The 12442-nt window shown below is 36.9% G+C and overlaps 1 protein-coding gene and 1 long non-coding RNA gene across 2 annotated transcripts in view; one reads left to right on the top strand and one right to left on the bottom strand.

Moving 5' to 3' along the window:
- LOC110155919 (phosphatidylinositol-binding clathrin assembly protein-like) overlaps nucleotides 1–12442 on the top strand; it is a 41793-nt gene that overhangs the window by 16994 nt on the left and 12357 nt on the right. Inside the window, exons 2-8 of the mRNA XM_055148638.1 lie at nucleotides 3109–3251; nucleotides 5744–5819; nucleotides 6367–6469; nucleotides 7672–7765; nucleotides 7875–7986; nucleotides 9395–9501; nucleotides 11317–11358. Of these exons, the coding sequence (XP_055004613.1) occupies nucleotides 3109–3251; nucleotides 5744–5819; nucleotides 6367–6469; nucleotides 7672–7765; nucleotides 7875–7986; nucleotides 9395–9501; nucleotides 11317–11358 (677 nt within the window). The remainder of the gene's footprint in view (nucleotides 1–3108; nucleotides 3252–5743; nucleotides 5820–6366; nucleotides 6470–7671; nucleotides 7766–7874; nucleotides 7987–9394; nucleotides 9502–11316; nucleotides 11359–12442) is intronic.
- Nucleotides 1–12442, bottom strand: part of LOC129407467 (uncharacterized) — a 49397-nt gene that overhangs the window by 27104 nt on the left and 9851 nt on the right. The window lies entirely within an intron of this gene.

The raw sequence follows: 12442 nt of genomic DNA, 5'->3' as shown, positions 1-12442 counted from the left end.
GGCCTGTTTTGGGATTATTGTGTGCCTCAACCCCCTGAAACTTGTTCTCCTGTTTTGTCCAGTTTATTTAGTGTGTGAGCAGAGGAAAATCCACAGCTTTTGTTTACTATACACCGTGTTAAATTCAAGATTATTGTTGACATCATGTACATATTGTTTGCTTAAAGGGAGAGATCGGAATTTTGGACATTGGACCTCATTTCCTAGTGAGCTAGAGTGTTGGAGATGTGTGGAGACACTTTTTAAAATATTCCATCCAGTCCTTGTATTTGCAGAGGTCACTGGTGCTAGGCTAGCGCATGTCAATGGCCATAGTTAGCCTGCCACTAAAAACAGTCTTACTCACGCCACAAAACACCCAAAGCAAATCTATTATTACGCCAGACTGTCGATGTGAATGTCTGTGTTGATAGAATAATGTTTGAAATAAAACTAACTTTGCATCTCATGAATCGTTGCATGTTGAAGGACTATTTTCTCAACAACTCACTGCTGCTGCTCAGACATAAATCCTTCAAATGCAAGGTTGGTTTTATTTCTAAACTTATTCTATCAACACAGACGTTCACATCGACAGTCTGGCGTTATAATTGTCTTGCCTCGGGTGTTTTGTGGAGTGGGTAAGACTGTTTTTAGTGTCAGGCTAACTATTGTCATTGACATGCGCTACCCTAGCACCAGCGACCTCTGCAAATACAAGGACTGGATGGAATATTTTAAAAAGTGTCTCCACACGTCTCCAACACTCTGGCTCACTAGGAAATGAGGTCCTATGTCCAAAATTCTGAACTGTCCTTTCAAGACCACAACAGATTTAAGATATTAAATTAACAAAGAGCTATTTAACAGATTTCAGCATTTTTCTTTTTCCATTCTTCTTTTTGTTAGGCCATTCTTTCTCCCACTCAAACAAGTCGCTCTTACTGATTTCTATAACATTCATCTTTAAATTACTGTATTCCTTTTAAAATGTGTTTCAATTGGATAAGTACTTGCAATTTACTTACAGATATGCATGCATTCTAACTATAATGGAAGCAATCTTTACCTATTTTAAGCTCTCATATAGAAGTACATAAAGATATAGAAAGACCATTGCTGGTTGACTTTCTGTGCTGAATGGGGCACTCACCCCAATTATCCTGCTTTAAAATGTCTTCTTCCTTCAGGCTATTTTTGATAGATTGTTAATTTAATCTAGTTACAATGGCTGCCGGGTAGAACTAGCCAGTCTTGCATAGCTTGGACATCACTTTTCTCTCTTAAAAATCCTCAAATTGCTACGACACATTTGAAAAGAGAGTTGTTTAAAAACACCATTCAACTTTATGTTTTTTCCTCTAGTTATGATCCTTAGAGACTAATATTATGGGTCATCTCCCTATTTACCCCATCTGTGCTGGAGCTGGAGTCTAATCACAGCATTCGTTCAACAGATTTCCGTGTTAAATTATTCATCGCTTTGACTTGATTGTGTTGAAATTGCACTGACCCCGTAGCGCACCTTTCTAACTACAAACGATATGATATTGACATCTCTAGATCTGCTGGTCCACTGTATTTCACTATTTAGAATTATAGTCATCCAATGAATACAGTAGCCTGGGTCTTGATTCATCCAGCCATCACGGTGTAATCATTTGTCCATTGATTGTGGGGCTGATATTGAGAGGGTTCAAATGAATGCACAGGCCGTTTGTTGCAGCTGTTCACTCGTCCAATCGATTATTAATAAGTCTGGGACTACGCTGGGTATAAATTATTGTTCGAAGGTTGCTTTCATTAAAACAGGTGGGAGTATTGTGAGAGAAAAACACACAAATGGCGAGAGTGAAAACAAAAAAGAGAAAAACCAATAGCTGTAACTAAGGATTTGTATTTTGGGTTCATTTGTTATTTCAGTAAAATCGTGCTTTAGTGTTTTTGAAAAGACTCAAGTTCTAGTGTTCTTAATTTGCCCTGGGGCAGACTGAAGAATGTGTGGGAGACATTTTGTACACTGGCCCTTTCAATTATACTCATGTCAACAAAGGCCAGTACAGTCTGGACCAGAATTGTAAATAGTTTTCATTCAATTACCAAAAGTGTTGACAACCAAATGTGACTTTAGACTATTGTTTCTCAACCTGAAGGAATGATTTTAGGGTTTAAAAGGTGAAATTTAATAGTTTGGAGGATTGTTGGCCAGAGGTGGGAAAGTCATTGTTTTGCAAGTCTCAAGTCTTTGACCTCAAGTCTGAGTCAAGTCCCATGTCAAATACAGGCAAGTCCAAGTTGAGTCTCGAGTCACTGGCTTATAATTCCAAGTCAAGTCCAAGTCGTCTGCCTTGAGCTTCAAGTCATTTCAAGTCTTCAAACCAACCTTTTGCAATTTATATGACATTTAAACTAAATTGTACTTAAAGTCATAGTATATTTATATATGAGTATTTATAGAGTATATAAGAGTTGTAGAAATGCAGCTCTTTCCTTTTTAAATATCTTTACAAGACCTTAGAGTGAATCATTACAGTCAGAATAGAACGAATTCAGATCTAAAAGTGCTTCTCAAGTCTTCTCAAGTCGCAGGCCTCAAGGTCGATTCAAGTCCCAAGTCTTAGTCCATTTTATCAAGTCAAGTCTCAAGTCCTAAAAATAGTGACTCAAGTCTGATTTGAGTCCAAGTCACGACTTGCAGATCCCCACCTCTGTTATTGACCTCATTATCATTATCGTTAAAGGTACACTACGTACATTTTCTGGTGGAAAATCTGTTTGCTTGATGTTATTACTTCCTGTAATATTGCACGGTATAGCATTAAACTGTCTTGCTTTTAGTCTGGGTTACCTCTTCATGGATTTCACATAGATTTAATGCCATACTATGGAACATTCCTCTATGAAGGCAAGCAGGTGGCAAACAGAAATGTTACAACAACAACAACAAGACAAATAAGTAATAATTAATAATATACTGAGGGTATGGGTCAAATCTTAAGGGGTGTTCAAGACAAATAATAAGGTTGGGGACCACTGCCTGATTTATAAAACATAACAAATACAGAATTGTGATTATATTAACCAGATCTTGTATTATTTATGCTCTAATAATCTTGTTTTGTTTTCCAGACCTGATCCATTGCACCAATGAGCTGAACGTGAGTATCCCACAGCTGGCTGACACTCTGCTGGAGCGCACGGCCACCAACAGCTGGATCGTGGTGTTCAAGGCCCTTATCACCACACACCACCTCATGATGTACGGCAATGAGGTGAGGAGCACATTTCAAAACTCTATCAAGGTTTCAACTCAAGTCATGTATATTAAAAACGGGTGGGAGCCAGGGCCGTTTCTAATCTCGTGGGGGCCTTATACCAGATGGTTCTTGGGGCCGCCAAGTTTGCCAAATTGAGATTTTTATATCCTAATTGTTCATGTTGTGACAATTTAACACCCAATATCATCAGTAGAATTAGGGCTGGGCAATATGTCAAAAAATCTATCACATTTTTTTCCTCATTGATTTTTAAGTCTTTATTTTCTTTTCAAAAACAAAATAAAAATAGCTTTCATGAACATAAACAATAGAGACTTTATTCAGTGCCATTTAACACAAACATATAGTTAAATTTCTTCTTCCAAAGTCAGGATCCTGCTCCAAACCAAATGCTTTTATTAACAGAGGACTGGCTGTAAACAGTTAAAGATACAATACGTACCTTTGTTAAGGTGGCACATTATCTGAATGATTGAAATATTCTCAGTGGAGATTAAAAAAAATACATTACTGTGGCTTTATAAAGAGCCTAGTATATCGTACTGAGAAAGAACTGAATCTCAATCTCTATTTAAATGTGATTAATTGCACAGCTCTAAATAATTAAAGTAGATAAAGTTGCAAAAAATAAATTCAGTAACACTTTTCTTTGTCAGGTACAAATGGTACTAGTAGGAGCTGTATTATTATACCCAATGCATTATTATTATTTGCACTGTAGTCACTGTGGTGCCCCGAGTATTTGTAAATCACTGAAAGTAGCTCTCTTGTTACACTCTTAAAACATAGGTCATGCATAATCACATAATAAACAATAATACATCATACCCATCACTGTAGAAATCTAGAACTGGCCCAAAACATATTGTCTATTAGCTACGCAAGCTACGATTTAACAAGCTGCATTTCATACCCCATATACTTCCAACCCCCCATTAGCAAATCCCAGTTCCAGATGACTGTATTTGTCATTTTTGTATTTGACATGCTTTTTAGGTCGGCATCACTTTCATCAATCTCCTTTCGGTACAATGGATCAATATTACACACCCTTATAATCAGAGTATCATCAAACAACATTGTCACTACCCCTCTATCCAACAAGAGCCCCCTAAAAATAATGTTCGAAGTCTTTTCATCCATCAACAGGGCCTGATGAAGTGTCCCCAGCTGACATTTCAATGGTCACGGAGACAAACAAGCTAATTCTACTGTTCATTTAGTACACCAGGAGAATACAAGCCAAAACCAAACACAGGAAGTATGATGTGTCTATAGCACTAATTATCACAGACTGTGGATCCTATTCAAATCACTATATCAAACCAGTGGCACAATAAAAATATATCATTATGATTTTTCTAGTAATGGAATATGAGTTGTAACTTGTACACCAAAGGGCACTGACATTTAGAATACTGAAATATGAACTGCTAAACTCATACAATGCATTTCAGCACAGGTCTAAACTACAGGTTATAATTAAACCCCATTCAGAGGACAATACATCTCCCCCCAAATTGCATACTTCGCATCTTTCTAATTGCAGCCATTCAAATTAAAATTCAACTACTATTAATTTTGCAGACCTAGGCAAGAAGTCAATTTTTTTAAGGTTTAATTATATGGGAAATGTATTGTACTTGGGTTAGTAGTCTAAAAAGGTGCTTATGTTGCCTGAAACAATGTCAAAGGAATTATCATTATCATTACAGTTGTTGCTATAGAAATTGAGTTAAGACTGTTAGGGGTGTAATTAAGGCCAAGCGAGAATTAACACATGCTAAAGTTAGCAAATGAATTAAGTATGTAAGCTATAGTGAAGAAAACTAGCACTTTTGCCTGCAAGATTTTCTCCTCTTGTTTTATTACAATTCCTCTGGGTAATCTCTCCAACATAATGTACTATGTACATTAGTCTAATCCTCCAGCGAGCTACTCCTAACCAAACCTAGTTCATCAACCGCCCTGGACGGTATATTTTGGTTGCCCACTGCTCCTCACAGATTGTCTCCTTGCAGCAGCATTGAAGGGACATATGCTCAGGACAAATTCCCCTATAGGAACAATAAAGTATAAGTCTATGCCAAATCAGCACTACCAAAGATCAGCTTTTGGTGATTTGTTTATTCTAAAGCATGTCTCCTCCGGGCATGGACTTAGATTCTGAAACTCAGTGGGAATTTCTATCTTAAATGCAGTTTAAATTAAAATGAATGAAAACATAAGCGATTGTCCCAATGCTTATATAAAAATTCAAAGATACTTTCTCTGAACAAAAACGAGTCCACTGGCGTTGTATTCACTTTTGCTTACTGTTGTGTTGGGAGCAACCTGAGACTCAGCAAACTCTGTCTTCACCCCCGTAGACTATCAATGATGTGTTCTCTTGTGTTCTCCAGTTCATCAGTGCAGACATGCCACGGCCCTGTCAGACAACCTCCTCCAATAATCACTAACTTTGTCCTCTTGTGTTTTCCCCTCAGAGATTGATGCAGTACCTAGCCTCAAGAAACACGCTCTTCAACCTCAACAACTTTCTGGATAAGGCCGCACTACAAGGTGATTTAATGTCGTTTGGCTGTTTGTGAAGTCAGCACTGCTGTACATCTCACACAACGACTATATGTCCCGCTCTCTTTGGCTCCGAAACACCATCAATACAGGCCTCTTTCAGGGTTTTAAGTAACTACACAAGACGCAGTAGAAAATGGAAATATAGAAAAAAGTTAAAATAAGAATATATATATTTATGAGAATATTTAACATGTTTAATATTAACCTGAAACTAGAGAACCCAATAAATAAACTAAAAGATAAGCATTTATTTCATTATGGATATTTTTAAAACCTCAGAAAAATGTGTCCTTACAACAGAGAGGCCCTCCACAGGCCTGACTTATAACTTTGCTGATAAGATTTGGTGGCAAATGGCAATGTGGGTGTGTAGTTGAGCATCAGTAAGGTGCTAAGTATTGCAAGCTGGTTTGGTTATGTGTCAATATTTTGCAACAGTTGTGTTGCCATAACCTGAAATTTTCCATTGTAAATAATTAAAGAATATTATGCATGTGTTAATTAATTGTGGTGCTCCGTGTCTTCCACGCAGGTTACAACATGTCCACTTTCATCAGACGCTACAGCCGGTACCTGAATGAAAAAGCCATGTCCTACAGACTAGCAGCAGTGGACTTTACCAAGATGAAGAGAGGGTAACAGCAACAATGACATAAAAAAACATGCGTAGGCCTACAGGTGCAAAGAAGCTCATTTTGGTTCTATTTTGGAGCTACACACAATGGAAAAACCGCACAAAATATATGAGGGCAAATGGAAAGTAAAATGCTTTCAGTAACCTACATTATTATTACCTTATTAGCAATTAGTTTCTAGGTTGAGAGCATAGTTACCTTGTCATTACATAAAGGTGGGTTACATGGAGGTTGCATATATTGTTATAATTACATGTAAAGCTATTAACCATACATAGCACTGTCTTATGCCAAGGTTAAAGCACTGGGGTTAATCTCTGGCATGTCTATGATCTATAAGGAAAATTTATTTTTAATTAACATGAGATGAACAGTTAATCATGATATTGATTTCAGCTCATGTCACCTGATGCAATTACCTACAGTATGCATAGCAGTAGCTACAACCATCAGACAGAATTAATGGAAAAATAATACCTGTTTCATACGGGTAACCTGGAACAAACTCAAAATGTGTTGTGTAGTTGTGGTTAAAAAATAACGTCATAAAATCAAATTATTGCTAATACAGTATATAGACACAGTGGGTACTCTTGCTTCACTGAATGTCCACCTATCAATTCCAAAACATGCAGGATGATCCTCTAGCTAGGTACTTTTCAATAAGATTCTACAGTTGACAATCATGAGAAGGGTCCCTGGACACTGTACCTAACAAATTACCTACAAACCCTGGGCACAAGATGGGAATAATGCAGAGGACACAAGTCTATAAAAGCATTGGAGATCAGTTTGAATTAGAATTTGGGAATAAATTTGAGTTACAAACCCTGAATAAGTCTTTTCATTTTTAAGGTGCCATTTTTAGGTGCCATTTTGAGCATTTTCCCCCATCCAAAATGTTGTATTGAATTGTTAATCGATGCGGCTCATTTTTCATCATTCTGAAACTCACGATAGGCACGGTTATCTACAAAACATTGTGGATGAAAACGGATAGAGTTTTACCTGTTTTCTCTGTCATGGGTAAGCTACTGTAACAAAATCAGAATATTTGTCATCATAAAATGTCAGTGTTTCTCCTCACAATAATAATAGCAGCTTTAAACCTTGACATGGTGCCATCCCTAATTCATCCCTGTATATCAGATCTGTTCTGTATTCTGCATGTATCCTGAGCCTTGTTTGGGTGTGTTGTTTAGTGCCGACGGCGTGATGCGCACCATGAACACAGACAAGCTGATTAAGACCCTGCCCATCATTCAGACACAGCTGGACGCTCTGTTGGATTTCCAGGTAAAACGTTTGATTGCACACAGCACATTATATCGCACAAAAATGGGCACACAAAAGCACCACACAATATCACATCGAGAGCTCACACCAATGGCATGTCTGATTACAGCCAAACTCAAACGAGCTGACCAACGGAGTGATCAACACTGCCTTCATGTTGCTGTTCAAAGACTCTATACGGTTATTTGCAGCCTATAATGAAGGGGTCATCAACATGCTGGGTAAGACCTACATTCAAAACAGTAGTATTTCTCTTGCTTGATTACATATATTACTTAACTAGACAATCAATATTTACTGCTATTTATTCTTAATTATTTGTGTTGTGGGGATGGTTTAATATTATTGTCAACAGCTTTATTTGCCTACTAACAATATACTTTCACATGAATTGTATAGTTTGTCAGACTAATGTAATTTTCTGTCTGAAATAAGAGTGTCCATGATTACACTGTAATCGGTTAATTGTCATTATGGGCTTTAGAGGTTAAAATGCACTTTAAGAACCAACTTGATTAAATGTAAGTGAGCATCAAACTTTCTCAGTGTATAATTTGTGTCTGGTTAAAATGTCACTTTGTGATCATGGTTCATTATGATTATATTTTCAAAAGTCAAAAGCTTCTGATTTTGGAAGAGAAGAGTCAAAGTGGTGGCATAATAGCAGAGTGACTAGCACTCTCTCCTCACAGTAAGAATGCTCTGAGTTTGACTCCTGGGTTGCCCTGGTCTTTCTGTGTGGAGTTGTTTCTCCCCATGTTTGGGTGCTTTTCATCCAGCCAGGCATTCCGATTTCACCATCAACCCCAAACATGCACCACAGGTCAAATCCTCCAGCTAAGGTAATCTTGACCAAGCCTAGCTCAAGAGCTGGAGATCTGGACAAGTTGCCGCAGCAGCATTGAAGGATTGTTCAAATGTACCTTAACCTAACCTTAATCTTAACTCCAGATCAAGTCTAGTCCTTAGTCTACAGTCGTGCTGTACTCCCTCTATACTCATGTCCACTGTCTTTATCCCTGCTATAATTTGCCCCGTTAGTCCGGACTTCACTCCAAGCTGAAATCACTCGGCACACCACTCCACTTCCTTCTTAAGAGGAAATCAATTGGCTTCTCGACTCTCTCAAATCTAAATTAAAGACTAAAGACTAACTTCTTTTTCTTTCTGTTAATTATTAAACTGATGATGTAAGACCAGTGCAGGCTCAACTGTGAAATCTAGTAAAAGATTTATCAAAAAATCGACATGATCCACAGACTTTATGAAGAAATGGGCCTTTTCTGGTTTTTAACTGCATTTATGAGTCAGTCTATAACGTCATTAGATCTGACTGAACTGCAGTTTAATGCATTTTTAAAGGTATTGGAGTATTTCACATAGACGAGAGGAGCAGATAAGATTAAGGAGAGGTTAGTGTTTTGTAAAAGAGGCAACCGTTTTTATAATGTCAGAAAAAGTATATACTTTTAGCAGTTGCAATAACATCTCCATGGAGACAAGGAGGCGGTGGATCATCTACCAGAAAAGTTTCATTATACACCTTTAAAGTCTTTAATTTCTTCATAGCTTTTTTTTTTTTTTTTTTTTAAACAAAATTGCTAACTGTGCTTTATCCCGCCATGACAGAGAAATACTTTGACATGAAGAAGAACCAGTGTAAAGAGGCTTTGGAGATCTACAAGACGTTCCTGAACCGAATGACCAAACTGTCCGAGTTTCTCAAAGTTGCCGAGGTAACGCCTGTTTGTCCCAGCAGTTTAAACAAAGCAAGACACATAACACACATAAGTGCTAATGTGGTCTAAGGCTAATCTCAATATATTGATGTTATTTTCTTGAATTTATTTATGGAAAAAATGTTGGGATTTGCCTCAGACCATCAAATCTCCTGATCTACAGTCAGTGTGTTGAACTTCAAAACTAACTGTACATCATGTTGGAAGATAGCTGTTTGAATATTTAGTTAGGGCTGGGTGATATGAACAAAATATAGGTCTATCCATATATACTATACATATATGCATACATATATACCATATGTGTGTGTGTATATATATATATATATATATATATATATATATATATATATATATATATATATATATATATACTGCATTTCTGCAATACAATACTTATGTTCATTGAGCTGTCATTGTTTGACTGAGAGAAATAATAATAATAAATAAAAACACACACATATTTGTCAAGAGATAAAACAATATTAAAATATATAATTATTAGGAAGAGGTCAGGATCATTAACCTTTGAAGTTACACTATGTAATTTGCTTTTCTCCACAGTATGACTATGGCAGTATTTTTTTTAGCAATATGAACACTGTAACTAAGATAAATTTAATGTCACACTGTGTCACATTTCAGCATTAACAGCTCCATGGAGACAAACAGGTGGCAGATCACCCAGCAGAAAAATTACAAACAGCACCAAGTTTTGTGCTGACCATTAGCCTTCATGCTCTAGTTACATAATCCATAACATAAATAATAATTTCATACTATTATTTCAATCAGATGAAATATACAGTGATCTTTATAATACAGTATATTGCCCAGCCCTATTCAATATATATTTTATTACATGTTACATTTTCTTCTCCTTCTCCTGTCCTTCTCTGGCCCTATCCCGGGGAGGGTTTCAGTCTCTACATAGATCAATATCAGCTCCTCTGTGCTGAATCTACCGCCAATTTTGAGATTTGCGGGACTCTTCATGCTGCCTGTTCACTTGCCTGCACTGCATGCCTTAAAGCAAGCTCTCTCTCTCTCCCTATCTCTGTCCCTCTTTGATTTTCTACTTCCTCTCTTCTCTGATAAAACATCCGAAGTCCTCGGTAGGCAGTTGAATTTAAACAGTTGTGTCCTCTGTAGATATAGATTTTCTAACTTTCTGCTTGGTTTCCCCATTTTTTTTGAAAGGTTTGGGGTGCAGCCGCTCGATAAGACGTCAATTTAAATAAAAATCTATTTAAAATAAAGAAAAAAAGTGAAAACCGCAACTAAGACTAACGTTGACTTTAAGGACCCATTCATTTTATCTGTCTAACAATGTGCGTTTGTCTGTTTGTGTCATCTACCCTTCCTACCTATTTTTTATGTTCAAAGTCAACATTAGTACTTGAGTGTCTTCCTTTTTTTGTGGATCTTTCGGGTCCTCAGTCATGTGATCTGTTGTCTGGCCTGCCTGTTTTCTGATTGGCTCTCATTTCTCTCTAGGTGTCACTTTGTGTATGTTATAACACAGTGTATATATTTCAATGTTTGCATGTGTCCCCTCCCTCCCCTATATGTCTTATGTGTGTCTTTTGTTTCCTTTCCACACTGCATGGAGTAACCAATGCTTGAGTTTGATATCTCTCCCTCTTCCTCCTCTTCCTCCTTCACATGCCTTTCTCTCTTATCCCTTATTTCTTTTCCAATTCAGTGCGCTTTTCAGTTTCTTTACAATTACATTTATTATTTTATTTTTATTATTATTTCATTTTGCCTAACCCCTCCCTCCTCCTCCCCCCTCCCCTTTTTGTGAAACAGCGAGTTGGAATAGATCAGGGTGACTACCTTGATCTCGCACAGGTCAGTCCACATCTCATCTCAATCACAGCCAATCACTTTAACCCTTTCGACCCCGCCCCGTCCAATCCCATAATGCTTCATTGTAGACGCTCCGTTCCCTACTCACCCTACAGACATGGCCGCCCTCTCTTCAATCATCCAGATAGTCATTAGATTCATCCTTAGATGATGTATAAAGTACTTATAGTGCTTATAAAGATAATAAGATAACAGAATACCAACCTGTAGATATAGAGGTAGACATTTATTATGTTGTCATGATGAACTAATGATTATTCTGTATGTTAGCTGTAAAATGTAAGAAGTAAAACCTTTTTAATAGGAAATGAAATACTAAACATTATATTCATAATACTTTATATGCATACAGTTTTTTAATAATAGATATATTTTTAATCATAATATTGGTATTAAATTTGAATAACTTTGTATTTTAAGAGATAAATTTACCAGAAACTAAAAGATACCTGATCTGAGTTCACATTATTTACTGTTGATTTATAATGGATTTGAACCAGTACAGGCCTATCGCTTAAAATTTAGGGTTAAACGGTCTAACCTATTGCCTAGAAGAGATTATTTATTTTCCATTACATGACATTATGCTTGTCTAACTCACAACAAATTTGAAATGACATTTATGAAGTCAGATTACAAAAGTATTCCCTCATATTCCTATTTTAGCTCTTTAAGGACATTAGGCTTAGTCTGTCGGCATTTGCGTAAACAGACAGAACAGCGTGTCTCTTGATATTTAGAGCTTATCACACAAAAGTAGTCAGCGCAGACTCATAAAACAGGTTTCCTCCCTCGTAAGCAGTGCTCAAATCACGTCCCTGAAAAGATTATGTCCCTTTGCATTAGCTGTGGGGAGAGCAGCGAATGGTTTGATCAAATAGGTTTCTGCAAAAACAACTTGGGTAGGTGTGCATAATGCCATCAGGAGTACTGCAAATCATGTCAGAATCCTAATACACATTTTTGATATCCTTTTTTTATTATTAGGGACGACTTGGCGAATCAAATCATCTTATTTTTGTATATAACTCATGTTTGCAGTACTAATGAAGCCCTTATTTGCTCC

Source organism: Boleophthalmus pectinirostris, unplaced genomic scaffold, assembly GCF_026225935.1.
Source record: "Boleophthalmus pectinirostris isolate CB_2022bp ecotype Guang Dong unplaced genomic scaffold, ASM2622593v1 HiC_scaffold_12, whole genome shotgun sequence".
In the NCBI taxonomy this organism is placed as follows: Eukaryota; Metazoa; Chordata; class Actinopteri; order Gobiiformes; family Gobiidae; genus Boleophthalmus; species Boleophthalmus pectinirostris.
The sequence above is the reverse complement of the archived record's forward strand: the minus strand, read 5'-3'. Positions and strand labels throughout refer to the sequence as shown.